The sequence below is a fragment of the Mycteria americana genome, chromosome 9, assembly GCF_035582795.1.
Source record: "Mycteria americana isolate JAX WOST 10 ecotype Jacksonville Zoo and Gardens chromosome 9, USCA_MyAme_1.0, whole genome shotgun sequence".
In the NCBI taxonomy this organism is placed as follows: domain Eukaryota; kingdom Metazoa; phylum Chordata; class Aves; order Ciconiiformes; family Ciconiidae; genus Mycteria; species Mycteria americana.
In genome coordinates, this window is record NC_134373.1 from 9,431,004 (window position 1) to 9,458,105 (window position 27,102).

At 41.2% G+C, this 27,102-nt stretch overlaps 1 protein-coding gene across 1 annotated transcript in view; it reads right to left on the minus strand.

Moving 5' to 3' along the window:
- Positions 1–25,966, minus strand: part of STAT4 (signal transducer and activator of transcription 4) — a 41,548-nt gene extending 15,582 nt beyond the window's left edge. Inside the window, exons 1-9 of the mRNA XM_075511346.1 lie at positions 25,906–25,966; positions 23,154–23,282; positions 21,458–21,602; positions 7,857–7,955; positions 6,974–7,066; positions 4,941–5,019; positions 3,229–3,314; positions 2,172–2,323; positions 782–940 (exon numbers count right to left, since the gene is read on the minus strand). Coding sequence (XP_075367461.1) covers positions 782–940; positions 2,172–2,323; positions 3,229–3,314; positions 4,941–5,019; positions 6,974–7,066; positions 7,857–7,955; positions 21,458–21,602; positions 23,154–23,281 — 941 coding nt within the window. The 5' untranslated portion in view covers position 23,282; positions 25,906–25,966. The remainder of the gene's footprint in view (positions 1–781; positions 941–2,171; positions 2,324–3,228; positions 3,315–4,940; positions 5,020–6,973; positions 7,067–7,856; positions 7,956–21,457; positions 21,603–23,153; positions 23,283–25,905) is intronic.
- Positions 25,967–27,102: the final 1,136 nt, after the last annotated feature.

A 27,102-nucleotide genomic window follows, 5' to 3' on the forward strand; every position in this document is an offset into this window, starting at 1 on the left:
TTGAACACTCAGTTCTCAAAATGATCCAGTGGTCTAACTTACAGTTGAATTGTTCCCATAAGAAACAGATATTTGGAATACATTAAAAATCAAAACAAAACAAATTCCATAGTCCTAAAAGAGCAGGCTGATAAAAGTCTGGAAGACCAAGACTTTTATCGGAACCATAAAACAGAATATGAAAATACGCTGAGCCTGGCTCCAATGAAGTTAAACAAACATTTTATCTTTTTACGTTTTTTATAAAAAAACCAATTGACCACGTTTTGCTTTCAGATAGTCACTTGTGGTATCTCTCGTATAGCCAGTACAGGCAAGAGGAATGATGATAATATTTTATATATTAATAGAATGTCTTGGTGGGGAAGAGGAAAGACAAGGAACAAATTAGCACCTGCCACTTTACTTTAAAAAAAACCCAAGCAACAAAGCACCAAACAAAGAAACAAACAAAAAAACCTCAAAACCCCCAGCCTTTTCTCAGCAGTATGTACATGACCCCTACTGAAATAAGTGGATTTTGTGTGTTCACCTAGACTCAGAACTTGACCACAAACCCTTAACTACTACACACGAGAAGCTGCCTGGCACCTCCAGCTTCTAGGAATTTTGGTGACAGCTGTACATACTTTTTATATTGGAAACTTGGTCTTTAAGATCCCCAAAGACTCAACCTTTTTTAATTTTTTTTTTTAATTCTTCTTAACAATATGGTCGTATTGTTGCCAATAAATTTGTACCGTTCAGGTAAAGTTATGTACATTAACGATGGCTTACGCACTTCCGGAAAAGATTGTAGAGCAGAAAGTTGACTTTTTCCAGCAGCTGAGGTCTTTGCAGTGGGATGGGGTCCCCATCGTAAGTCAGTCTGGTCAACAGTTCGTCCAGTTTTTCTAGCTGCCTTCTAACTTGAAAAAGACTTTCTGCCAACAGTGTAAAACTACAGCAAGACAAAAGGTTAGTTTGCAATCTTTTGTGTAAACGGCTGCTTAGAACATAATGGCTACTGAAGTTCTTGCTGAGGGAAATCAGAATCAGTACGAATTGCTGCTTTCTAGCTTTATCCAAACTCGTGTCCATTCATCTTTTGTTTACAGGAGTATATAAGTACATCAGGCAACATTTCCTACTTTACTTTCAAAGATAAATATTTTCGCAACAGGCCTCATCAACAGCAATGCAATGCTGTCTGTGATAATTTAGAAGAAATATATACACAGTTCTGATGTTCTATGTGCAGGGCACTTGTGCCAATTTTATTTCTTTCCTACAGCTTAGTGGTTTTGCAAAATGTACTCTTTAAAAGGATAATATTTATATAAAATGAAAAAGTTACAAAGACTGAAGAAGTGCGTTTCTCAGAAATGCAAAAACAATAAGGAAAATCAAATCCAAACACACTTGCTAACAGTTTAATAGGGTACATGTGTATAAAATCACATCTTTTAGCTATTTTTAACATCTTCATTGGAAAAAATACTTCAGTGGGAAAAAAAAACCTACACAAAAAAGGCAAAAAATACTTTTTCTTCAAACCTAAAAAGGTCCTTGGTTGTTTTCCTTCCTTTTTTCTTCTTACTCTTTACTTCACCTTCTCCAGAAGAGAAGTTTGATGGGAGAGAAATGACCAGGACATTGACATTCTCTGGCTGCATTATCTTTTTAAATATAATGTGGGGTTTTTTTTGTTTTTTTTTTTTTTTTTTTAAATTTGCAATCACCTTTAGAGTTACCACCACAGAGAGTCCTGCCATTCAATTCCTGTGTAGTTTGAAGTCTGGAGGAGTGATGTACCTAGTGAGTCAAAGCATAAAGTGTCTACCCAGCTCCTGCCTAGACGCAACTCCCACTGTCCTCAGTGACAAACTCAGTCAGCACGGTTCTTACTCAAGCAAAACTCCCGAGAGGGTATGTATCATGTATCTGGAACAACTGTTAAACCAAAAAATGACTGCCTGCCATGGCTCAGGCTCAGCAGTTCACTGTAATGAACAGCAATTCTGAATAGCAAATGCTGTCCACCAAAACAAATAGTTTTTTTGTTATTTACTTGCTTAGCTGCTAAGGAATTTGCTGCCGTTGCAAGGTAACAGATGTAAAGGAAAGATCATTTCATGTGCAGCAGACTTCCTGTGGTTTTCAGTGGAAACACAAGCTCAAGGCAAGTTTACCAGTTCTGGAGCTGATCAAGCCCACCATGGAGAGGACCCCCAATGCAGGCAATCTGCTGCCGTCTCTTCCAGTCTAGCAGCTCTTCAGTCAGCATGTTGCTCATAAGCATATCGATTTCATGAATCACACGCCCTATTTTACTGAGTACTTCCTGTAATATAGGAAAGGTGTCACAAACTGACCACAGGGAACAGCCACAAAATTCAGCAATTATCATAAAAGTGCTGATTACATTTCTTTCAATTACTTTGAAAGTAACCGTATTTAGCCCCTACAGCTTCAGTCTCTTTAATTCAGAGGTGACTGGATTCATCACCCATTCTACTTGAAATTAATCTGGAATCTCTATGAACTCTTCCTCAGTAAAACTTCTTTATTGGGGGGTAGGAAGGAGGATTGTTGCATTCTTTGTGGGCATAACACCTCCAAGGAGCTGACATTTACAAGTACTGTCAGGTCAAAAAGTCCACCTTTTGGTTTGTATCATATCCAGCGCACTGGTTTTTTTGCTTGCTTGTTTTATCCATAAGAGGCACATGGACTCAAAGAAATTGCCTAAATGTACTGTTTTCTGTACTAGCAAAGAAGTGGTCAGGGGAATATTTGTCATATTTGCAAGTCGCGGTCACTGAACAGAGCAAGGTACCATTGGTGAGTTGGGTTTTTTTTGTTGGTTTTGGTTTGTTTTGTTTTGTTTTGCAATTATTAGATTACATTTACTTTGAATACTTTCTGCTTACTTTAAAAGGCATATATTGCCAACTAACATCCATTTAGCACAGTACATAAGAGGTCCTGTGAAGTGATGCGCTCACCTCCCTTCTAAGGTGTGCAGAACCATATCCTTGATTGAGCCGTTACTTAATTGCCAATTTCTTAACTGCTAGTCAAAATCACCCACACCCACCCAAAACCTTTTGTGGATTTGTAACTCCTGTTATTTGTCTGTTCTTCTGTTAGGAGAATTTAAAAAGGCACACATACGCATTTGAGTATTCGATGTGGGAATAAGGGGAGAAAGCAAACGAACCACAAATGACAAAACATGTCACTAACCTTTCTCTTGTAGTCTAAAGTATTGAGCATTGCCTGCAACGCCAACATTTCCTGTTTAATGAGGGCGCTGTTTTTGTCGCTCTGCTCTGCAGGGGGGTGAAAAAAATCAGTATAAATGCATGTGTGGGTGTGTGTGCGTGTTTATAAGGGGAGGAGAGGAAAAAACCGTGACCAGACTGCAGCATGAACTATTGAAAAAATAAACTGCAGATATCAGTAGATTATGTAATAGTGTATTTCATTTGAATGCGCTAACTTTACTACAAGTTTAAGATAAGGTTTTATGACTCCACTCTTTAGATGTGCATGTGGGACAGGAAAAGATAGAAAACATGCCAGTGATACCTAGAAATCTATAAATTTCTTACTCGTGTGCATACTTGTGTGTATTATGTACATCTAGCTTGGATCAATGATCTGTGCGCTACTGAAAGAAGCTCGCGGTGTCAGCAGTTAGACTAAAGCTCTTTGGACCTGATGTGAGTTACATGTCTGAATGAGAGAATGGAGGTTAGGCATTTGAAACGGAGATAAAGCGTTCATTGCCGTGGGGATTTCAGCAGCCAGGAGTACTGATCACTGGGTATTTCCCCCTCTCCGTAACATTTTTCCTTCTCTGGATCATGCATTAGTTTCAAGCTTCCCCAAGCTTGCCCCATGCTCTTTCATATGCAGCTCTTCCCCCGCCATCACCCTCCCCCACCTTTTGCTCTTCTTGCATCTTTCATGCTACCTTCAAAAAAGAAATTGGTGCCAACTGTGTCTCTGCTAAGCTCTGGATTGACATCTTCCCATTACATTAGGGTAGATGTTTCAACAGAGGAGGACAAGTAACTGATTATCAGCTCAGCCACAGCAATTCCTCACGCACGTCGTAAGGTACTGCAAGCTGGCTGTGCTGGTGTAGAGCATTTGTTGACACAGTGACATTTTAAGCCCTGAAAGTCATTTATGTAAGCATGTTTTACTTTGCAAGCGGGGCAGGCTTCAATCATCTGCATGGTCAATAATTATGATTGGCCTGATGACTAACAACTCATTAAACCATGGCAACTTGATCTCTTCCAATTGCCTGGCCATATCCAGCCTTAAACATATAGGACTGACACGTTTAAGAACTCGGACATTTCAAGCCCAATGTCTTTGCATGTTCAGAGGGAGATAATATGAAGATATCTGAGCAGACACAAGTGGACCTCAGTTTCTTTTCTGAAAGAGATCATGCAAGGACTGTTGCCACGTGCAGATCTCAACCATCACAGGCTGGTCAAACATGCATTCAGAGTGCTTACCAGCTGGTTATCACCACTGTGGTCAAAAGAGAACACAAAGCCAAGTTAGAGGCTAAAAAATCAGTTTTGCACAACTCTACTCTGGGAAATAAGAAGCTTTTCCACATCCTGCCAAGGAAGGGCCTTGTCAAAGGTGAGGAAATTGAAAAATAGGTTCTTTAAATTAAGAAAACTACTACTTTTCATGCCATTATGCAGCTTATCTATAGAAAATAGCTATGCTTGCTCGACAAGATCCTCTTGACCCTCTTAACCCTAAAAGAGTTGTTATGTTCCAAGACTATAACTTTATATTAACTAAAAATCCGTTTTATGTTTACATATATTATCTGGGTAACGCACAAAAAACCTGATGCTGGGGTCTAGCTGCAGAATCAGTCATTTCCTAGAGAATCTAAAAATTATTATAAAAACTCTTACCTAAGCTTTGTATTGTTTTATACCTGAAGTCAAATTCCTCTTGCAAGTCTTCCAAGTATTTGACATCTTGGTCAGTCATCTTTCCCGGGGAAAAGAAAGTAAAATTATTTGGGTGTTCACAGTGGCACAGAAAGGAATTTGTTTTGTAATGGACAAATGCATAATGTACTATTTTCCTTTCCTACCGTTTGAAAATCCCTAAGGAGTTCTGGGAACTCTGGTTTACTATCTTGTAAACTTTAAAAAAGACGATTGAATTATGAATGCACATTTATAACTACAGATTTATTTACCTGTTCAGACAGACAGCTATTATCTTCTCTCCCACAGTCAAACAGTAGTTGATATAGCTTAACCGCTTCTTGTTTACTAGTTCAATGACATAGTGGAAAGTAGGAATGATTACACTTAGCCTGCACTAAATTGAAATTATTACGCCAATAACGTAACTCTCTTCTTGGAACTTTAAAGCAGGGCAAATGGATAATTTTGCATTGACTTCAATGGAAATTGGAATGGGGTGTGCAAAACCAAGAAAGGTGGAGCCAGAGACAGGAGCAGAGCTCAGAGATTTACTTAAGAATTTGGGTAAACAAATGAAACATTTTTGCTCCTCTGTCTTTTTGCAAGGGTTTGTTTCCATGTGTACTGCAAAAAGTTTAGAAGGTGTTTTCTAGTAACCAAACAATGATAATTCAAAAAAAGACACATCAAAAGAAGGAAAATAAAACTGTAGGAAATAATCTGTTTCACTTCGAAGGTCTGTTTCTGTGCTGTTTATAGGAAGTCTTGATTCTGCCAACAACTCATAAACAATCCTTTTTAGTTCCCTGAGATGTGCGCGTTAAGTGTTTGTGAAAATACAAAACCTCATTTGCTAAATTAGGACACAGAGAATTAGCTATTTTGGTCTCCTCTTTATTTTGGAGACTAAACTTTTAAATTATATCTGTAAGGTATGAAATTACATACACAAGGGGCTGGCTGATTTCTGTGTTCAACTTAATTACCTACTTAAAAAAACCTTGTATCTAGAAATCGTTCTCATTTTCACTGGTCTTTCAGGGATGGCTGTGCTTCCCCACACAGGCAGAAGGAGCAGCATGGTAGGCTGCTGGGTTGCAGCTTTGTCTGCTTTTGCTCTGCAACTCTTATCTTATAACTTTATACTTAGATAGAGATCTAGTATCACATTCTTCTAAAGCTAGCTTTATCCTTTTAAGGGTTTCATCTCTCTAACCCTTCTTCCCCATGTAGGGAGACACTGACGAGAGAATGCTACTAGGACCCCTTTCTAGTCTACCAGAAGTGTTGCTTTTGAACGGCATATGGACAGGTAATTCAAACATAACTCCTACATGGAGACTGCTGCAAAGCTGAATGTGGGGCTGGGACAGCAAAAAGGCCGTAGGTAATCTGAATCCTTATCCTGCCTTGAACTGAACGGGCAGGTATTCTCTGACTGAGCTTTCAAGGTCTCTTGAAAGAGGACATAGCTACAGGTTTGGCTCAGCCCAGTTCTGCCCTGCAATGGTATGGGAAACTCCTGCAGAATCGTTACCATCAGCTCCCAGCGTTCTTCTCCACTCACGTCTCCAAAACATGTAATTATGTCACATAGCCTTCAACTTTACAAAGATCTTGGTACGTGACTCGGAGGTCACGAAGGCTAGCTACTGCTGACCCAACTAAAAGAGGTGACGTTGCAGAAATACACTCACTGAACCTTGCACCTTTTTAGAGACAGTAGGTATGTTCTCACTGCACTCAGTGGTCTGCCTGTAACTTGCATAGAGATGAGTGTGATAGCTTTAAAATAGGTAGCGCTCACACTGAACCCAGAGCAGCTGTAAAAATCTGAGGATCCAGGTATGTCCCGAGTAGTTAGTCTGGGCTGAGCTCCTCAGCATAATGGAAGATGGCTGGCGCAGCTTGTTATCAAAAGTATTTGTGCTATCCAGCTTAAAGATAGTTCAGGTATGTCTGTATGAAAATCATGGCTGCGTAAACGGCAAACAGGAAAAAAAAAATACCTGAGCGCTGTTCTTGATGGCTGACACTTTGTGTTCTACATTTCTTTGTCGTTCTGAAACCACGGAGTTCTGCAGAGACTTTTCTAGCGGCCCCTGGAACACATTGAACAGATAACGGGTGGATGAGTAATAATAACGAGTGATAGTAACTGTACTGCAAGTTCTAGCATAGAGAGGGATTTCAGAAGCTGGTCTTCAACCAGCTGGAGACTGGTGTAAACAGAGAAATCTGTTTAGTTCCACAGATTTGAAAAACATGCTGCTTTACCTGTGAAACCCAAAAGGCGAAAGGGTGTGGGTATGCTGCAAACATTAAACATCTAGTAAATTAAAGAAACTGAAACATAGATTATTAGATTACTGAAAAAGACCCATGCCACAATACTCATATAAGAATATGTATTACATCCACGGGTGATTAAAAAGAACACATTTGACTTAAAATTTCTATCTGGGCTTTAACCATGTAACAATCTCCCCAACATATTTTATATGTAATTTTAAAGTTTCTTTCTTCAAACAACATAAAAACTATCAATGCCTTTGCAACATATCAGATGGAATGTCTTTTGCATTGCATAATTAATATGAATTAATGCATTGCATAATTTAAAATATACACATCTGTTTTGCAAAGAATAATCTCTTTAAAGCCTTTCCCACAGATTAAAGTCTTTGAAGATTAGCTGTGACATAGAAGTCACTTATAGCGATGTTTGCAGCAGTAGAGCCACTAATGAAGCACAAACATGAGTTTAAATGGCAACATTTGGCAATCCCTAGTGCACACAAATCACTCTAGCGGAATGAGAGGACTGGATTTGGTCCTAAAAGCATGTGAGCAGATTAACATGGAGCAGATTAATGAAATGTAATTCATTACCTGTACAGGCATGCTAGCTGCAGCCAATATTCTTCTTTCTTCTCTTAGACAGTTAGAGATGATCACTGCTATATGCATGGGATTACCGTGATATTTACCCTGCAAGCACAAGTAAATACAACTTTTAAAACTTCAGAATTCAGGGTGTCCCTTTGGAAATCACAAACAATGTGCTTCAGCGTCTGTGAGCTACAGCTTGGTGTGGATGGAAAAGACTTCCCTACTGTTCTCGTCCTTTGTTAGTGCTGGTTCAGCCTTGCACTGCAGCATCAGTTAGTGCCATTGTCATAAAATATTCTTAACAATGTTCTACAGAGATTATAAAGATACAACTCTGAGATGTACATCATCTGAAGATCAAACTGCTCCACTGCTAACACAGCTGTTTTGAAAGGGCTTTCCTGTCAGCCTGTTCTGTGCACGATTTTATCATGTCTTCCATTTTCAGTAGGATGCTGCTGTTAGCATGTAGCACTTCTGCCAACAAAAAACTGTAAGCATATCAATACGGTAATGATGCAAGCAGAAAAGCAGAAGATTTAGATTTTAATGTCTATGAACAATTCTTCTCCTTCACCAAATAATGTGCTGAAGATGAAGGAAGAAGCAACTCTTGTCCCAAGCCAAAGAACCAAATAATGTCTATATTTTTACACCACCAGAAATAAGGTGCAGAATAGCTGATGCCTGACTGAGGCCTGGGCACAATTTGAACTAATATTGGTTTGTGCTGTATTTATCAAATTGGAATGATTGAGGACTCTCAAGCAGCTTCTTTCATGGTGATGTATTAGTTCAGTGTTTCTCATATCCTTCATGCCTTTTAATCAGTATTCACATATCATTCATTCAGATGCTCTTTATTCAGTGCTCATACAGTTTTCAGCCGTTCATTATAATTAATCCAGTTCCTTTCTTTTCCTGTATGGTTTCCAGTTCTGGACTCGTTCTATGTTCCCCTCTTTCTGATTAGTTTTTATTCTCATCGTATTTTGCTGCTACTCAGAACTTCATTTATTCTTGCTTTCTCTGAATGTGGCACAATAAGTTTATACATATGTAAACTGATGCTGTATTTTCCTTTGATATCTCATACTAATTGTTATGTTAGAAACAAGGGTGTGAACACATCTGATAGAAATGTGAACACACTGCTTCTATATGCCAACTACTACTATGACAGCAAACATATATTTCTACCACTTTTTACTAGACAGACAAAACCGAATCATTTCCTGGGAGCTTTTGCATGAAAAAAGAAGTCAAAACATGAAGTCAAAACATATTATGAAGTCAAATGAATGAAACGTATTATGAAGTCAAACATAAAGTCAGAACATACTATGAAGAAGTCTTTCAGACTACTTAGATTTCAATCTAAGTAATCTGAGTATGTTTTGATGTCAATTACAAGGCAAAGAAATATTGTATTAAAAATGGTAATTTTAATCATGGAGACTTGGTTCGAGCTGCTTGGTATTAAATACCATGCTGTTGGTGCTGTTGGTTATACTGTGGTTCCAGGTAGAGACTAAGGTGAAAGACATAGGACTCTTAAAACTAAATAACTGATGTACAAACTGTTCCCCTCTAGAGAAGCTTTGACTGTCATGGCATTGCTAGCAATGAAACTAAGCTTTCTACTGTTTCTAGGGTTTCCGAAGTCTTCTCAGGACAAATAAAGTACATGCCCCACAGTGCAACCAGTGCGCACCCAAAGTAGTCCCAGTGCTGTGCCTCCTTTGATCGCTGTAGAAGCAGTTCAGGGTGGTGCTTTACTCCAGCAATCGTCTGCATCCGTTACCCAGAGGAACGGGAGTTACGGACTAGACCGTGACTTTTAGGAGTTTCTCTGGAAAAAAGAAGTGGTGAGTAATACTTCCCCAGGACACGCTATGTCTCGGATGAAACACTAAGCACTCCCTCCCTGCCTGCTCCTTGCTGGGCAGTGAGGGGGGATTGATTAAGGATACACTGCTGATTTCTGTGTCAAACGACAGCGCCAAAGATCTGCTGTTACTCGTTTCTCCCTGCCAGCTTCTGGGCTATAAGGATAGTAACTACGTTCTCGCTGCACGCTTCCTTCAGCACGACTGAACGTCAGGTCCAGGAATATACCTGTAGTCCCCTTTATGGAGCATATTCCCAAGCTGTCTCTGTGTAGCGTCAGGATGTAACTTTGGGAAGGGACTACAGGAACGTGGGAAATGGCTATGATCTTCCTGCAGAAGATGAAGAGTGGAGTGGAGCTTCATGTGGAAGTCAGGTAAAGGTAGGGTCCAACAGCAACAGGCGGAGCAAATTAATTGCTGCAAAGAATGGTTGTGCTCCCGGCCGCGCGGCGCCAGCCCTTGTCTCGTGCCAGTCCAGTGCCCGTCTGACTCCTTACTGAGCCACTCCGGATTGCTAACTGGGATGGAAACCACTCGCGCTTTTTTGCTGAATGGGTTTTCTGCTCCTCAGTGGACTGAAACTGCTCAGCAAAGGACGAGTTTCTTGTTAAGGACTAGCGTGCGTGAAGTCAGGAGAGGTTGGCTGGGAGAGGGGAGAACAGGCCTGCCTTGTTTCAGCTGCAGTCACTGGTGTTACTAAGCCTCTCTCATCTACCTGAACCTTGATTAGAGGGAAAAAAAGTCCTGTTTTGACTAAGTCTTGGGATGAAAGCTATGGAGAGAAATCTGTGACTGGTGTAAATCCACTGATGTGCGTATTAATTCCTCAGTTAATGTCTGTTGGCTTCTGCTTGTTGCTGTTATTTTTTTGCTGGTAAAGCAGGGTCCCACTTTCCACATAGATGGCTAGTATATGAGGACCGTACCACGCGTTGGTATCTGCAGGCTATCTGGAGCTACAAAGCTTGAGGAGCGTTTAGTCCCGGCTTACCACTGCCCAACAGAATTCGAGCACTCTAAGGGTTGATGGTTGCCTTTTGTCTTTGCCCTGTGACAAAAAGGAGTCAAACAAAAGCTATTTAACAAAGTCAAGAAGAAATAAAAATCCTTTCTTGGAGCCGGAAAATGCATTTACGTAGAAGAGGCGCTTCAAAAAAGTCTTGTGACAGTGGGATGTTTTAAAATCCCCCACAAAAAATGCCAGGTATTAGGGACTTTCCTAGCATTTCTAGATACCATTCATATGCAAAACTTTAAAAAGACTCTTTCTCTTTGTTTCATTAAGAGAAAACCATCTGAATCAAGAGATGAAGTGGAAATTCACTTTTGTTTTTCTTTCTTCTCTACCTGTTCGAGCTCTAGAAATAAGCTGCGCCCGTAGCGATTCCCGCACTTGTGCCCGTCTGGCGCTCGATTCGGTCTGAGCAGAGGCCAAGCCAGAGGACTGAGCAGAGACCTGCCACCGGCCCTCCCGCAGCAGCAGCCCCTCAGGCCAAGGCTGGAAGGGTGGTGGGTCTGCGGTACCAGCGCTTGCGATGGGAGGCTGGGAACCGGCCTTGCCTTTGTGATAGACAGATGCTCCGGAGGCTGGGGAGCTGGCACGCAGCTCAGCCCTGTGCCACAGCCTGAGCGGGCATCGCCTTCTGTCGGTCGTGAGCTCTCTCTCCTAGAACGCCTACGTTTGTACAATACATGCTATATCGATAGCCTCTTTCGCAGTAATCTAGCAGATGGATTGCAACTCCACAATAATAAGTTGATAAATAATAAGTAAGTTGTAACGTTAAATATCTTAATAATTGTAACTTATTAAGTACCAATAATTACTAAAAGTGGCAATAACCAATGTGTTTGACTCTGTCAAAATAGTAACACCAAATTTTTTCTCCCCTTGTTTTATACTTCTCCGAGGTAGTTACACTTCAGAACTCGGTATTCCCTTATTATCCGTCTACTGCCAACTCATGCTGTTCTGCACTTTCATTTTGCTTTTGGTTGAGGGCAGAATTTGCTCAAGGTGACCTCGGCTTCTGAATGACTAATTGAAAATTATTTTCTATCATTGAAAGAGTAGTACAAGTTGGAAAGTAAAGGAAATTTAACCAAAAAAAGGCTTGAGATGGAGGAATCCTAACTTAGCATGACATGAGCATTGGCAGCCAGGAAAGGAGGAATGGTGTGGATTCTGTAGTTATGCAAAATTATATTACTAAGTTTAGATATGTATAGAGAAAACTTATAATTGTCTTTTGATTAATACTAACAGAGAAAATGAGGATTCACTTTTCCTCTGAAGTTTCAAATGGAAACATTAGTCTTATCTGCCAATACTACTGTAATTCTGTTGTTCTTAGAAATTTTCTTTCTCCTCTCTTCCGTTTTGATGAGGTCTTCCATATCATGATTTACAACAAACAACAAATAATCTTATTTGGACCGGCTTCTTCTCAATAACTACCAGCATGATGCTAAATTTAAGCAAATGGAGGAAATTAAACTTTCGTTCTGAACAGGTGAAAATTTTCTCTGAATGCTGATGACATTTCCTCAGGAGAAAACCCTCCTACCACCGCACAGCATGCACTATCTCTACTCAAGAGACATCTGTTGTGATAGTATCTTACTAGATCATGAAGAAAAACAAAGAGGCATTTCTGCAAAAACAATTTATGCATTATAGCCTGCAGAGTTTAGACCCTTTAGCCAAATTTGAAAACAGCTTGAACTATTTGGGATATGTTCAGATGTATGAAACAGTGGCTGGGGAAATGCAAGATTTGATTCTGTGAGTTGTAAGATCACGGAGAAACTTTAAAATACATATTATGACACTTTAAAATACATGTGCTTTTAAAGAGAACACCAAACAATATCAATGTTAGTATCTGAAATGTACTGCTTTTCCTGAGATGAATGAAGAAGTCTAGACCAGGGATTTATTCTCTTACTCTTCTTTTCTTCCCTTTTTCAATAATTTTTCCAAAATTTAGCTTATTTTCCTGTGGACAGCTCCATCACAAAGTGGATCACTCCCAACCACAGTAATATTGGCCAACTTTCTTTTCATGTGTCAAAGGTCTCTATATACTGCATGCATCTATAAATGAATACTGTATATGCACTACTTGAGTATCCTGAGTCTGTTTTCAGTGATTGAAGTAGAGGATTAGGTATTAATGACTGTTGGTCTCTACTTGTAATGTAGAAGGATGTGCTGTGCAACCTTTAGAAAGTCAGTCAGGGGTTCACCTGGTTATCTCCTGGTTTTCAAGGTGACCTAAAAAGGACTTAAGTAGGTTTTAGTGCTTTTTAATTCTGAAAAAGCGCTTCAAAATGTGCTTGTTTTTTCCCTGCTTTTCTCTTTCTAAAAACATCAAACATCATTCTAAAAACTATCAAAAACATCAGCTGTATTTTTTAGTTAGTTCAGCTAGAAAAACCCTGCTTGAGCCTTTTAATTGTATACAATAAGAATAAGAGCTTTACTGGAGGCGTGGAACCATTAACTGGTATGACTGTTGATGTATTTGTTGAAGTTGAATGAATATTTAAAGAAGCTGATGGAAGGGAGGTGGGACAGAGAGAGATAGGAAGCAGGATTACAAAGTCAAGCAAAAATACATTTCCTTCTCTGTTGCTCACTCGTGATATGCTTATTTGACTGTCTGATACTCAGAATCTTTCTAGATAAGCAGATATCTCATCTTTCATGTAATTAAAAAATGGAGAAAAAGCCTTTTCTCTATCATTTTATTTTCGAAAGAAAAACTTCGGTATAGTTGTGTATCTCAAAGAAATGTGTGGGCGGGAAGGCATAACCATACACACTTGTTTCCCGTTTTCATCTTTAAATATGACAAACAACTTTTTGCCTTGATTTGTTTTCTACCTTTGTTTATGCATCCAGGCAGAGAAAGTCTAATGAAGACAGGACTAGCATACAAAGAAAGAGTCAGTCCTTGTGGTACCCTGATATAGCTAAAGTGCTTGGGAGTTTTTCGAAAGGCTGTATTTAAACAGGCAGTATTCCTACCAAAAAATCTTTTTCTGATAGAAAGATGGCTCTGTTTTATCTAGGTCTTTAAGAGGAAGTACCTGTGACGCTATCTATTTAAGCTGCTCTTGTTAGACTTTTATTTTTAGATTTCCCCTTCCCCTCTCAAAATACATGAGAGAACTCAGAGGCAACCTCATAGTTTTAGACAACTCCTATGATGTGTGGGAAGTCCTAGTACATAGGACTAACAGCCTGCAATGTTGTAGTTCTGCTTTTCTCGTATTGTATAACGCATAACTTCCAAAAGATCGTACTTCTTTTTTTTTAGGGCATGTGCAACCGAATTGCAATAGGCAAAGCTATAAAAGCACAGTGAATAAGCTGTGACGACAGAGATCTTTTTTTCCATCCCCCAGATTCCACTGCTGAGTCCCTCCCAACAGACGCTAAAACTAGTCAAGGAACGGTCTATAGGAAGAGCAGATTTCTAAGCAGGTAGGGTGAGATACAGCTACAGAAAATATATGGCTGTAGATCTCATCATCAGCCAGCAGAGCTGTGCTGCTACGGGAGATGAATAATGTGGCCATGCTTCTTATTTAAATGAGATTTATTTCAGAATAAATAAAAGTACAGTGTTCCCTCTGAAAAGGGTAAAACAGTGGAGGAGAGAAAGAACTGATTTTTTTTTTTCCCCCTGCATCTTCTGTACACAAAGACCTGAGTATGGTTAACTAATCTCTCAGGCAGATGTTTGGCTGCAACTGGGCCCTTAGTACTCCAGAATGAACAAAGCTCACAAGAGATTGTTTAGTTTGTTTGCTTGGTTTTTTACTTCTTTTTGTAGGCTCTTTTATTCCTTCTACAAAACAAAACTGAAATGTTTATAAATTGTTAGTTACATTCTTCAAATAATAAATAGGAACTCAAAAATATTTTACTTCTAATAAGTAACTTTTTTTTTTGGTCTTGTGTCAAGCATTTTTAAAAATCTTTATTTAGCTGATGTGCAGTCACCAGCCAGTGATCACTAACAGCAGACAGCTAGCTGCTTTAGCATACAGACTTCTATGCGGGGTTCCCCATTTGTAAGCCAAATTTTTTTGTAAACAACTTTAATGGTTGAACTGGAAAACTCACTCGGGGGCAAGATGCTAATAAGAAAAACCAATCTGAATTGTATTACACAGCAGGACACGTTGGTTTGAAACACATTTCCTAGTATAATTTGTTGCTTTGTTGATCTGGCAGGTTACATGAGCACAAAATACATGTAAATAACATTTTAAAGTGGATCTTCTGTGGTGTATTAGAAACTTTCTCTATTTTGTTCCATTCTCACCCTGTTGTAAGTTTTAACAGGAAATTGCACTTAAAGATCAATGGCTATGTTTCCATTCCTTGCAACTGTTTCTCAGCACAGTGCTTATTAGAAATATTTGTTAAGCACCAACTGGAATGTCCTATTTCAGATCTAGTGCTATTTTCTCCATTTTCTTTGATGCACTGAAATAAATAATCTTAGGATCACTCATGCGTATACCTCTCTGGTGCAGTGACTCACGTAAACAGTCACCTGAACTAAAATAAAAGCCTTTATACGTTCACTTTAGTTCTATCTGGAGAAGCACAAAGTTGTTCAGTTCTCATTACAGATGGAAACAGGCTGTGCAGTATAACCGAAAACCTGAAACAGAATCAGGGACGCACTACTGTGTTACTGTTGTAAGTAGCACCATGTGAAGTACGATGCTATTTGTTTGCACTACGTAGAAACAGGGTGAATTTTAAATGGAACGAAGCGCCGTGATGTTAATATATGTCGATTAGGCTGACAGAAGATACTTTCAGATGCTATTCCAGATCTTTCCATAAAAAAAAGTAGGGCTGTGTAGGAGGAAGAAATATAACTAAAGTATTCTTTCCCAGCTTCATAGTATAACCATACTGCTTCCAAAAGCTCGTTTCGATATAATTGGTTGGTGTGAATTGGCAAATCCGGCGATTCTGCCTGTTCTCTCCCTTTGTAAGCAGAGACCTGCTTGTTCAGGCAGAATCCCCACTGCCTGCTCTCCCTTCACTTTAGGCTCTAGCGGGGCTGGTGAGTGGGTAAAGTTCACCGATACCCGAGAATCTGCCATGAGTATTAAATGAATGACATGAATATACATCATTTACAGCAAAATGTTCCCCAGAGCACACAGTATACTTATTAACTCAGGCTTCAATGGTAAATGAGCAGAGTAGCTCTTCTTCCTATTCCTGAAATCTGTTATTTCACTTTTATAAAGGAAGATTTATGTAATCAGATTTTCCCCCGAGTACCATAAACAGTGACGTGACACAGATGCATGTTGCCATTAATGGGAAAGGATTGCTTTCAAAAGCTGTCTTAAGACTAGAGCATAAATGAGAGCTTCAATTATGAGTAGGACGATTCTGGGAATTTCTGCTTTTTCCTGATGTAGCTGTCGCGCACCCATCACAGCGCGCAGCACAGCCAGCGGCTCTTTGGTTCCTGGGAGCTCACCCGAGCCCGCACGCGGGCCAGGCTGCGTCCCACGGAGCTACACCTCGTCTAGCAGGTACCTGCCGAGAGCTCCAAATTTCCCGCTTGGAGTCGGGAGGGGGGGGGAAGAACATCCCCGAGGTGAACATCACTGCATTACTCACAGACCCGCAGGCAATCGCCCGCCGGTACCGTTCCTGAACGGAGCGGTGGGACGCTGGGGTGTGGCGGCCACCTCCCAGTGCCAGGCTGCTCGCAGCTTCCCCTGCCTCGGCTCCCCGGTGCGCTGCAGCCCGGCTGCTCTCCCCTAACCAGAGGTTTTGGTACGTGAGCCAGGAACACGGAGAGCGCCTGTCTGACTCGAGTGTCTCTGCGTTTCCCCGGTCGTCTTTGTGTACTGAACCTGCTCGCGTGCTGCGCAGGAGCTTACATCAGGGACAGGCACGCTGTCATTTAACAACACTCCTTCTGAAAAGTGAGATGTAATTGTTCATGGGCTAAGGTCGCGTAGCCTGTTGCATCTGCAATTTGGTTCCTAGAAGTGCGAGGCAGCTCTTCGGAGCTTACCGTCTGCCCTTTCTGGTCTGTCGTCATGGCAACAGCACAAACCATCTCCTTGTGACTAATCTGCTTTGCTCGTCTCCATCTAGGTTTCAAGCAGGAGAAAGAACCACAGACATAGTTTCTTCCCCCTCTGCCTCCAAACGTTTTCTCTCCTCCTCCCTTTCCAGAACCGCTGCGGGGGGGAGCAGGCGTTCTGCAGGGAGGCGGACAGAGAATTTAAGCTTAGCAAGTGACTGTGCTGTACCGTCTCCCACCGAAGAGCACAGCGACAAAAGGCTGCTCTGCTATAAAAACGAATCCAATTTACTGACTAGAGAAGTAATAATAATGTAAGAAGTAAATAAGAAGGATTTTAAGCTAAAACGCTGACTCTGATTTTAATATAATATGTGCACTTATACCAGATTAATGTCAAGAAGCAATGTTTCAATGAAAGCAAGAAATAGCAAAGCAAATTACTGACAGCTAGCAGTAACCTCAGCTGCTTAGCTGTTTCTCAGCACTTTTTCAAGTGCTTATAACTTTGTCAAATTGCATGTTTCCTGGTCAATGTTTCTTTTTGCCTCAAGATAACTTTGGAAATGTTAGCAGTCTGAGCAGAAATGCCACATTCCATAGTTATTTCTCTAATGGTGAGAGAACAGGGATGGTCCCTGTGGCCTAAAAGCAAGGGTGCCAGGCAGACCCGTCTTCCTGCTAAGACTTCTACTCCTTGCCCTTCACAAGGCCTAAGATTGCCCAAAGCTTTGTATTGCAAGTATAAGGCAGGCAAGTTCTCACTTCTTTCACTACTTCCATCATTATTTTCATGGGGCAACTAAGATGTTTACGTAAAGACATTTCAGGTGAAGCTCAGAATAGAACATCTACTCCATTTTATAACAAAAATGAATCCCAGGGAGATCTTTCAGGTGGGGTGTGCTTGGCTGTGGTGCTGGCAACTCGTAGGCATAATTCTCTCTAGATTCAGTAACAGCACCAGGAACCTTGATCCTAACGCATCCTTTGCTGTCCAGCAAACAGCTGCACAAGCCATTTGTAAAGTGTGCGTTGCTTCCTCTTCTAAGGCTGCTCTTTATTAACGATCTAGTTGTATTTCTAATTGAACATTAGTTCCTCATTTTACCTTTTGTCAAGAGCTACAGATTGCTTTTGAATGGCTTTTGTGTGTTATCTAATTATTTTACTATTGCTATTGTCATAGTATTTAGGGACCTGTACCATAGCTCAACATACTACCCCGCGCACTCAGTGATAAATGCTGGTTTCCAGCATAATCTAGTTTGACAAGTAGTACTTAATATTTAGCACAATTTGGCTCAAAAATACTGAACAAATATTGCACTCGGATCATGTATTGAGGTTGAACAGCTTTGTGTGTGTGTGTGCATGCTGTACATGTGTCTGTACATCCGTGTGTGTGGTATAGAGGGGAAGGAAGAGGAGTGAGCTGTGAAATTTCAAAGAAGTGCTTGCGCTAGAGAGCAAAGCAGAGATAAAGGTGGGCTCATGGTAACTAACCTTCAGAGAAAAGTCAAACCAACACTGTTCACAGAGTCACCAGAAATGACAAGATGTTTACAAATGCAGCTTCCTCTCCTATTTAGGAACCCAGTCTTTCCTCCATCAAAGTCAGTAAAAAATCTCACTCGTTTTACAGTGTACCCTCCCAGTCTCCCTTTCTCAGGGTGGTATCTTGGGACAAAAGGGACCATGGCACTGTACTGCATACATCCATCACCTTTTTCTGGTGTTGTCTTGTGAAACAAACTAGCTCAAATTGTAAGAGTTAGCTATCTGCAAGTGCATCCAGCTGTGGGTGGGGAGCCAAATGCCCAGTTCCAAACTTCTCATATATTCAGCAATAAAATACAATCAGTGATGCATTAAAAAAAATTAGACCCATAATTATATAATTTGCATCCTCAAATTTAAGGACATTACAGCAGACCCTGTCCATACTATGTGTTGTGTACAGTTCATAGTCCATTAATAATACTTGACAGTTAATAACAAGGAGAGGATGTCAGCTGATTACAACTACTATAGCATTTTTTTCCTAACGTACTTACCTAACCAATAAAGAAATAATTTTAACAGCTGAAACTCAGGAGACTGCCTGTGCAGCTCTATAGAACATAGAGCCCATACTTTAGCTGAAAATGCATTTATCAGCTATATTCTAAAACTTAGAAGTTGTAACATAGTATTTTACGCAAAAATCCAAAATACCTATGTCACAGATTTCTTAAGACATAGTTTAAGTTATTTGCCTTATCCAAAATAATAATAATATAAAAAAACCCTTGCAAGAGTCTGGTCCTTCTCCAGCCTATAGATATTATTTTGGAAATCAAAGTAGACTGTGGGTGATAGTGCTAAAGGTGGTAAGAAATCAGGAAAAGCTCTAATAGTGAAAGTGGCATTCAGTATGTGGTGGTTCGCATGTGTATTTTGAAACTGAACAAGTAGCTTTTTCTAAATACAGGTTATCTGCTGTCTTGATATAATGGAGAAAGGCCAACATTATTAGTGATGGAGAGAGCTGTTGTATTTTTTTGCTCAGCTGGAAACATTTTACTGCAAAGGTCAAGACTGAGATCCTTTTTAATAAGCGGTATAATTCCAGTGTCACACACGTCATCTCAAGAAGTTCATAATGCTTTAGACTGCAAACCTGCAGACCTTTGCAACCCAAGGGAGCAGAGAGACCTTGCTGCTTGAGAAAGCTGGCTAAGTCAGGGCCTTATAGTGCTAGAGGGTGATAGAGAAAACAAGTTGGTGCACGTCACAACTTGTGCGGCATTTCTTTTCAGAGCCAGCAATTAAGTGAGACGATGGGTTAGGCTACTCCCCATGGACCTTTACTGTTGCTTTATCTAGAGAAGGAAAAGACGAGCTCTGGTGCTGGCTCTGCTGCTGTAACTAGTATATGGTGACTGTAACCTAGCTGTACGGTTGTGATGGGGACGCCTGAGTGTTTTGGCTTGTTCTGGAATCATGACTCAGATCCTTGCCACCTGAGAAACCACTTAATGAGAAGTCACTTAAACCCCCCCTTCTCTTGCTTTTCTGGAATAAGTCTCCCTTGCTTTGTGCTCTTTGGGAAGCACATCATAATATAATTTCCAAACACACCAGGACTTAAAGGAAATGGTTTTCACTCTGGCCATTTTCACGCTGGCTGTTATGTAAACTCATGTGTGTGTGTCCAAGGCCTGATTACTTGTCTCTGTATGCCAATTTCCCAGACCATGCAGAGCTGCCACTTCAAGTTTTGGTAAAAATTTTAGAATTAAATAAATGGTGTGAAGAGAAGAAAGAAGAGTGAGAGACTTTAATTTTGTAGAGCCTGTATGTAAATATATACCAGTCCTTCTGCATGTGCACATTGTGATGGTAGAATCATAAATGCACAATCTTTTAAGCCAGGAATACACCAACGCAAGTGCTTGTTTCAGTGCCCTGAAATGCTCTTTCCATGTGTATGCTGCTGTGGGAGAATATCTCTACTAAGGCGATACAGCTCTGTCTTGGCCCTACTGTGGTCAAGTGTGCCAAGACCATGACAGAAATAACAGGATTAACCTTTCTGCAGTTAACTCCAAAAGCAGTTAAGTAAATTTGTTGTTTGAGCAGTACTGAAATTATGGATAGTGCTGCTACACAAACTAGAAAAGAAACAAAAAGCAACTTTAGTTTTAAGTTACATGAAACTGCTTGCATAACACTGGAAGAAAAAGTGGTAGCAATGGAAATGTTGTTACATTTTTAAGAGGCCACCATTAGGGACAAAGAATAGAAAGACATGCAGCCATAAAGAGAACAAAATAATTGGCAAGGTCACCCTAAGATTTTCCAGACCAGTGTGTGTATATATATATAAAAAAATAAAGAAAATGTTTTGCAAGCAATATAATTGTCATTTAAGTACTTATGGAAAACACCATCAAAGAAGAGAAAAACCCCCAAACTTTCATTAAACTCAGATGCATATCTGTTTTATGCAGAAGACCTATAGATGTCAGGAAGTAGGTGACTAATGAAGTGGAACTCTGAGAATCCTTGCCTTAGATAAACAATTATTAGAGAAACATTCAGCCAATCAAAATAAATATCATTTTGCAGAAGCCTAATGGAAAATCCTTTAAGCCATTCATAACAAGTAATCCCAGCTAAGCATAAAATAGCAAACATGCTAATGATTTACAGGGGTTCCTTTTTCAGGGTGCTGCTTTAAGCCCCAAATATGCATTTTTAGTCCATGGTTAAATATTTGTATGTGTCTGAAAGTTGGTAACCGCATTTGTAATAAACATGAAAATCCATAAGCACTATATAGTCTTATTTTTAAGAGCTCAGTGAAACACAGATACACACAGAGCTAAGAAGTCACAGCACTTGTATCTGAGCAGCAGGTGTTAAAATGTGAATTATTGTTCCACAAAGTAACGGACAGTGGAATTATTATTTTGAATTATCTTGCTGAAGGCTTGGTCTTCCCATAGCTGCTTGGAGTCTATAGTGATCAGGACAGCTCTGAGCCGTGCACAGGAACAAACTGCGTTCGACAGAGGTTGGGCACTACCTTTAGAAACCAGCAAGAGTATGCAACTTGTCATCTGAAGTAATGACCTACCTGCAGCAGCTTCCTGATTCTTTTCAGGTTGTGTATCAAGAGAAGATTCTTCTCCTGTGAAACCCGGTCCAGCTGTTCATCCACTTGTATTAGCAAATTCTGTAAAAGGATCGTTGCCATTGCTTCATTGTTGGACGCAGCCTCCCTAAAGAATCAATTAATGAGAACCACACGTTTAAAATGTTGTAAGAAGTGTCAATCTGTCTGTACAGAAAATTATAATCCATTCAGAAATTTAGGCAGCGAGAAAAGGCTTTAAATATATGATGACTTGCATATAGTTAGAGGTTTGTGAATAATTGATTTTATGAACCTTTTATTTATATTCATGCAGATATGCAGCTATAAAGACAGGGTGAGGATGTTCTTAGCACAGGGTATGGAGTCAGCCAGAGGGGAGACAACCAAGGTTTTCTAGTCTCTGGTCCAGTGAATATTTAAATATTTTTAGCCCACTTCCCAGAGGGAACGAGGCTTATGCATACTGTCCCTCTCACTCTGTCAGTCACACAGATATAATTTCCGAATTTGCTGCCCAGTTTCAGACAAAGTTGACAGTGGGCTCAAAGTCCAAAAGATAGTATGTTCTTACAGATTTCACAGAAAACTGGCAGGTTGGTAGAAGAGAGGAATCCAAATTAGTGCCTCCACTGAGGAAAATGGCAGTAATAACTTGCTCCAGGAGGCAACAGCCAGATGGCCAGTCAGCAGATATATATCTTCACACCAGGCACCAGATGAGCCTTCGCCTGGCCAAACTATTTGGGGATACGGGAAGACTCTGAAGCTACTGGTGAAGGGTACGTAGGGGACAAAGGACACAAACGCACACAAAAACAGGCTTTATCGGTTCTGCTGTTTATGGAACAGCTTGGTACATGAAGGGCAATAACATTAGCGAGCAAAATAGAGGAAGATAGACTTTGGACTGCACGGTATCCTTGTCCTTGGGATATTCTCTCTCCTTGCCCCCGCAAATGGCAGATGCCTGTTTGAGATATGCCTGCTAAATCTGGCGACAAGGAGATTTTTATGTTTCCCACGCTCATACAGCCCCATAAACACTGAGCTATAAACTGTAAGGAAAGATTATATTCCTTAGTGGATTTTTTTTTTTTTTTTTTTTTGCAATAGTCCTCCAACAGTCTTGTGGATTTAGCTTGAAAAATTGAAATGTCTCTTTCTGGTACGACTAATATAAACTTTTTTTGGGCATTTAGTTCTGAATTTTCTTAAGATAACTATCCAGTGAATTAGATCCAAATTCGTGCATAAATTCACCTTCTAGAGAACAGTTCCTGCAAATAGCTGGCTTGTTCCCCAAAATTATATATCCAGCTTTAAGTGCAGTTTTGGACAAGTGAATAATTTTATGCTGCAAGAGGTAAATGTATAACATTTCCATTGAAAACTAATTTGCATTATTTGTTTTTATGAAAAATCTACAATACCGTTAATTTGCTAGACCATTTTTATTGGATTTTGTTTAGGAATAAGTTCAAATGAAACCTCACCTCCAGACATTCCTTAAATTTAAACTTTGACCGTTTAACAGGCTAAATCCATAACTAGTGGAATACTATTCCTGGAGTACAGATGCCTGCACAGTTCACAAATGAGCACCCTAAAATCTGCCAGATAACAAAAGAATTGTTCGTGACTGAAATAATACAAGAGGGAATAAATTTAATCCTACCAATCTTGGCTTTCTATCCATTGTGCTAGTAGGTGCCGGATTTCCATGGGGAAGTTATCATCATAGAACTGGTCTACCTGCTCCAAAAACTTTATTTCCAGTTGTTGAACTTGACTCCATTGGGACATACTGCAAAAGAAAAGTTTAAACATGTTTACCATTGAAAGGTGAATATGAATTAATAATCCAAAGTGCATAAATCACTTATTTTCGTTGTAGTTCTTATTATATACTTTAATCTTCCTGTTTATTCTTTCTTTCAAAACAGATGGTACTTGACTAAAGTTAGCCAGTTAAAGGGAAGAGGGAGAAAAGTGAACAAGACCATTAAAAGAAGTTCTGGCCCTTACACCTGAATGGGCATCTCTGCCAATTTCCTTCCTTAATGCAAATGTTTTGGGGTACTGTATGATGCTTATAAAGCAGGGAGATTGACACAGCATCTCTCGTCAAGAGAAGTAGCTTAGGATTGTACTCTTCAAATCCAGGTAAAACTATTCTTATGAAAGAGCAGTAGAAAGCAACGAATTTGCTCTCTTTTCAGTGAATTCATACCACTCAAATTTTTTCTAAAGCCATAATGGTTGTATATTATTGTGCTGTTCCTAGAGCCCCACATCTTCTGTTTGGAGAGTAGTGTTTGCTTTACAAGCTAAATTGTTTACCTAGTACATCTTTTTCCATTTTTAATTGCCACAGAATTCTGAGATTTGATGTTACAGAAAGAAAAAAAACACAAACCTGGGAAGCGTAAAGTCATACGAAAACCGTAAGACAAGCAAGAGTAGCATCACCCAATGACAGGCTCTGAAATTCTTACTGAAAAAACTATCCCAAGTAAGTTTTGGCTGTTTACTGAGATGCTGAAGTTAGAAGCTTGGGTGTTGCAGATTTTAGGTGGGCTGAATTAATACCTGCTCCTCTCCATGGACTACAGAGATTGTTTTGGGTGAGCAGGCTCTCCACGTAGACACCTCAGCGACTCTCTCTCCCCTTTGGAGAACATTACCTTTCCAATACCTGCACGCTAGGGTGGCACTACATCTTCATTAATCCCACTGGTGAAAACACCATTTTCCTTGTGATTTTTTTCAGTGCAGGAAAGGCTAAAGATAAAGCATTGCCTCAGGACAGGCTATGCCAGGCTGTAGTTCTAGGCACTGCATGCAGATAAAGAGTCAGCGGTAGGGCTGAGAACAGGCCATCGTGGATGAGCAGAGAAGAGTGATGGCCTAGGGCCGGTGCCCTGGGATCTGGGTCCTCGAGCGGGCTCTGCTCACGCCCTGATCCCATGCTAGAGGTCATCTTCCCTTTTGTTAGGATGTTTGTTCACGTTAACAAGCTACACAAAATCCACTCATGGACTAAAGATTGTGCTGCAGTAGGCCAACATATTACATCTGTTTTAAGATTTTTGAGAGAAATTTTTCCTGAAAAAAAGTTGAGGTTTCATCAAAATTGACATTTTTATAGAAAGTTGACCTTTTTATAAACAGCTTTTCTATTTTCAACTCTGAATCATACTTTCAGAATGTCAACATTTTGAAGTAGAGAATACATCATATTTTCAATGTTGTGGTCTTTCATTTTGCATTTTCTTAAGCCAGAGGGAAGAAAAATATGAAGTATCTCAAGGCGTAACGGAGTCCTCAGTACTTACTCATGCAAAAGTAAAAGTGACAGGTTTTAGTTTCTCCTTAGCAAAGGCTGGATGGGATGATTCTGTGTGTGGTACGAGGGACACTGTATAACGTCAGTGGAAATGTGCCCGGTGCCATTTCCCTCCTCTTTAGTACTTCCATTCAGCAGAGGAAAAAATATTGCCTGAAAGTTTACTTTGTTTCTTTAAATTGCCCAGAAGGAGCAACGTATAGCATGTTTCCCTGCTTTTGTTGCTATACTGGTAGTTATACTATACTTACTGAAGTATTGCACAGCTATACCGATAGTATAGTTATAACTGATAAGTATAGCATAACTGATGGTTATACTATACTTGCTGAAGAATCACAGACCTTATTTCTTGAGATACATACAAGGAGCCAAATAATGATATATTAATAACTCACATTCAGAAAAAGAACGAAGATTTGTAAGCCTGCTCACTTTCGGTGGGAATTTTTATAGCAATTTCTGGTGAATTCTGGTGATTATGATATCCTAAGATGACTAGAAAGAAAGCTTAATAATATTATCTAAAGGGAAAAAAAAGGCAAGGTTTTGTGCAGGTGCCAACCCCCGTAGGCCCTCTGCGGAGCGCGCAGGGATGCCCACATGCCCGCAGGCTTGCAAGGCGCATGGGTAGGGTCTGTAAGCGGGACTTTTGCAGCGTGCTCGGCGCAAGGCGCCCGGGCACCCGCCCTCCCTTGGCGCGGAAGGGGTCGCACCCAAGCTGCACGGCTCAGGTGGCCGTGGGGTGCTCTGGCTCGCCCCCAAGGCAGCCGGCAGAAGCGGGTGACGTGCCACCGCCAGCATTAAAATGTAGGCAATCGCGATACCGAGAGCGCAGCTGCTCCGCGGCCCGGCGCTGGCTTAAACGCCGCCGGTTTCGCCGCTCTGAGCCTCCGCCTAGCCGTACCAGCTGTACTCAACGCTACGGGAGTCTTCTCCCGCCCCTCAGGCAGAGAACCGCTTCGCCCTTCCCGGCGCCCGTCCTCTGCAAGAGCCGCAGGACGACCCGGCCGCCCCCGCTCCAGCCCGCCGGCGGGGTACCCCGGCCCGGTCCCCCCTTCCCCCGGGGCGCCCCACTTGCCTGCGCCAGCGGGTCCCGGCCGAGCCCTGCTGCCGGCGGCTGCCTGCCTGCCCGCCCGCCTGCCTGCTGCCGCCCGCCGCCGCGCCTTTTATGCCGCGCCCGCCCCTGGCCCCGGCCCCGCCGGCAGCGGCCTTCCTGTGCGTCAGGCGGGCCCTCGGCCTCTGCGCCCGGCTGCCCGCTCGGAGCGGGGCTCCGGCTCTACCCAGCGCTTGAAAACCCACAGCGGATACCGGCCCCCCGGTGTCTCCACACAGTTGTGTTTCAGGTGGTGCAAACGCGCGGGACAGGTATCAGAGAGACAGAAGCCAGGGCAATGATCTAGGAAAAGTTCAGAGGAGGGAGGAGGTTGTTGGTCTTCAGGAGACTAAAAAACATTAAAAAACATCTTTCCAATTCGTGCTGTGGGGCCCGAGCCTGGGCAGAGGGCTGGGGCCCGCCATGGTGGCGGCCATGGCGGCCCTGGGGAGCCAGGCTCCTGCTGCCCGGCTGAGCGGTGTGGAGCCAGCAGCTTCCCCGGGCACCCACTCACCGTCCCGCTTCTGCTGTAGCGAACAGCAGTTACAAGGCAAAGGGCAGGCCTTCGAGGAGTTTGGCCGTAGAACGTGGAAACGACACGTGCAGCGGCTTCCTACAGCATTCCTCGTTTCAGGTAGTACCTGGGATGCGGGAGCTTCTCTCCAAGATTTGGCCCCTGTCCTAAGGACTTAACGATCCAACATTGTATCTGTAAATAACATTCTTAAAGCAAGGGCTATGGCGACAAGAGGATTTCTATAATAGCGGGTGCAACACTGCTAAAACCAAAGTGAGTGGAAAATGCTAAATTCTGACTGTTTCAAATCCATCTTACGTTGGCACAGAGCTTGAGTGGTAGGATCGTGGCTCTGATGTGATGCAAAGCAGCTGCAATCTGCCCTAAAGAGGATCCTTCTGAGTGACTATTGTTTTATTTGTTATATTTTTGTCTTACCAGAAACCCCAGTCATGAGCAAGGCTTTTCTGCGCCAGGCTGTGCAAACCTCGAATAAGAGGCACGCTCACAGAACCTGCCAGGGAGCCGACCAAGTGGTATTGCACTCTCTGTGTGCTGAGAGGAACATGAAACCTTGTTCACGTGAAAAAGCCAGGTGCTGGAGATGCAGTTAAGAGGAAAGTGCATGTCGCTATTGATGTATAATTATATTTTGCAGATAGAGC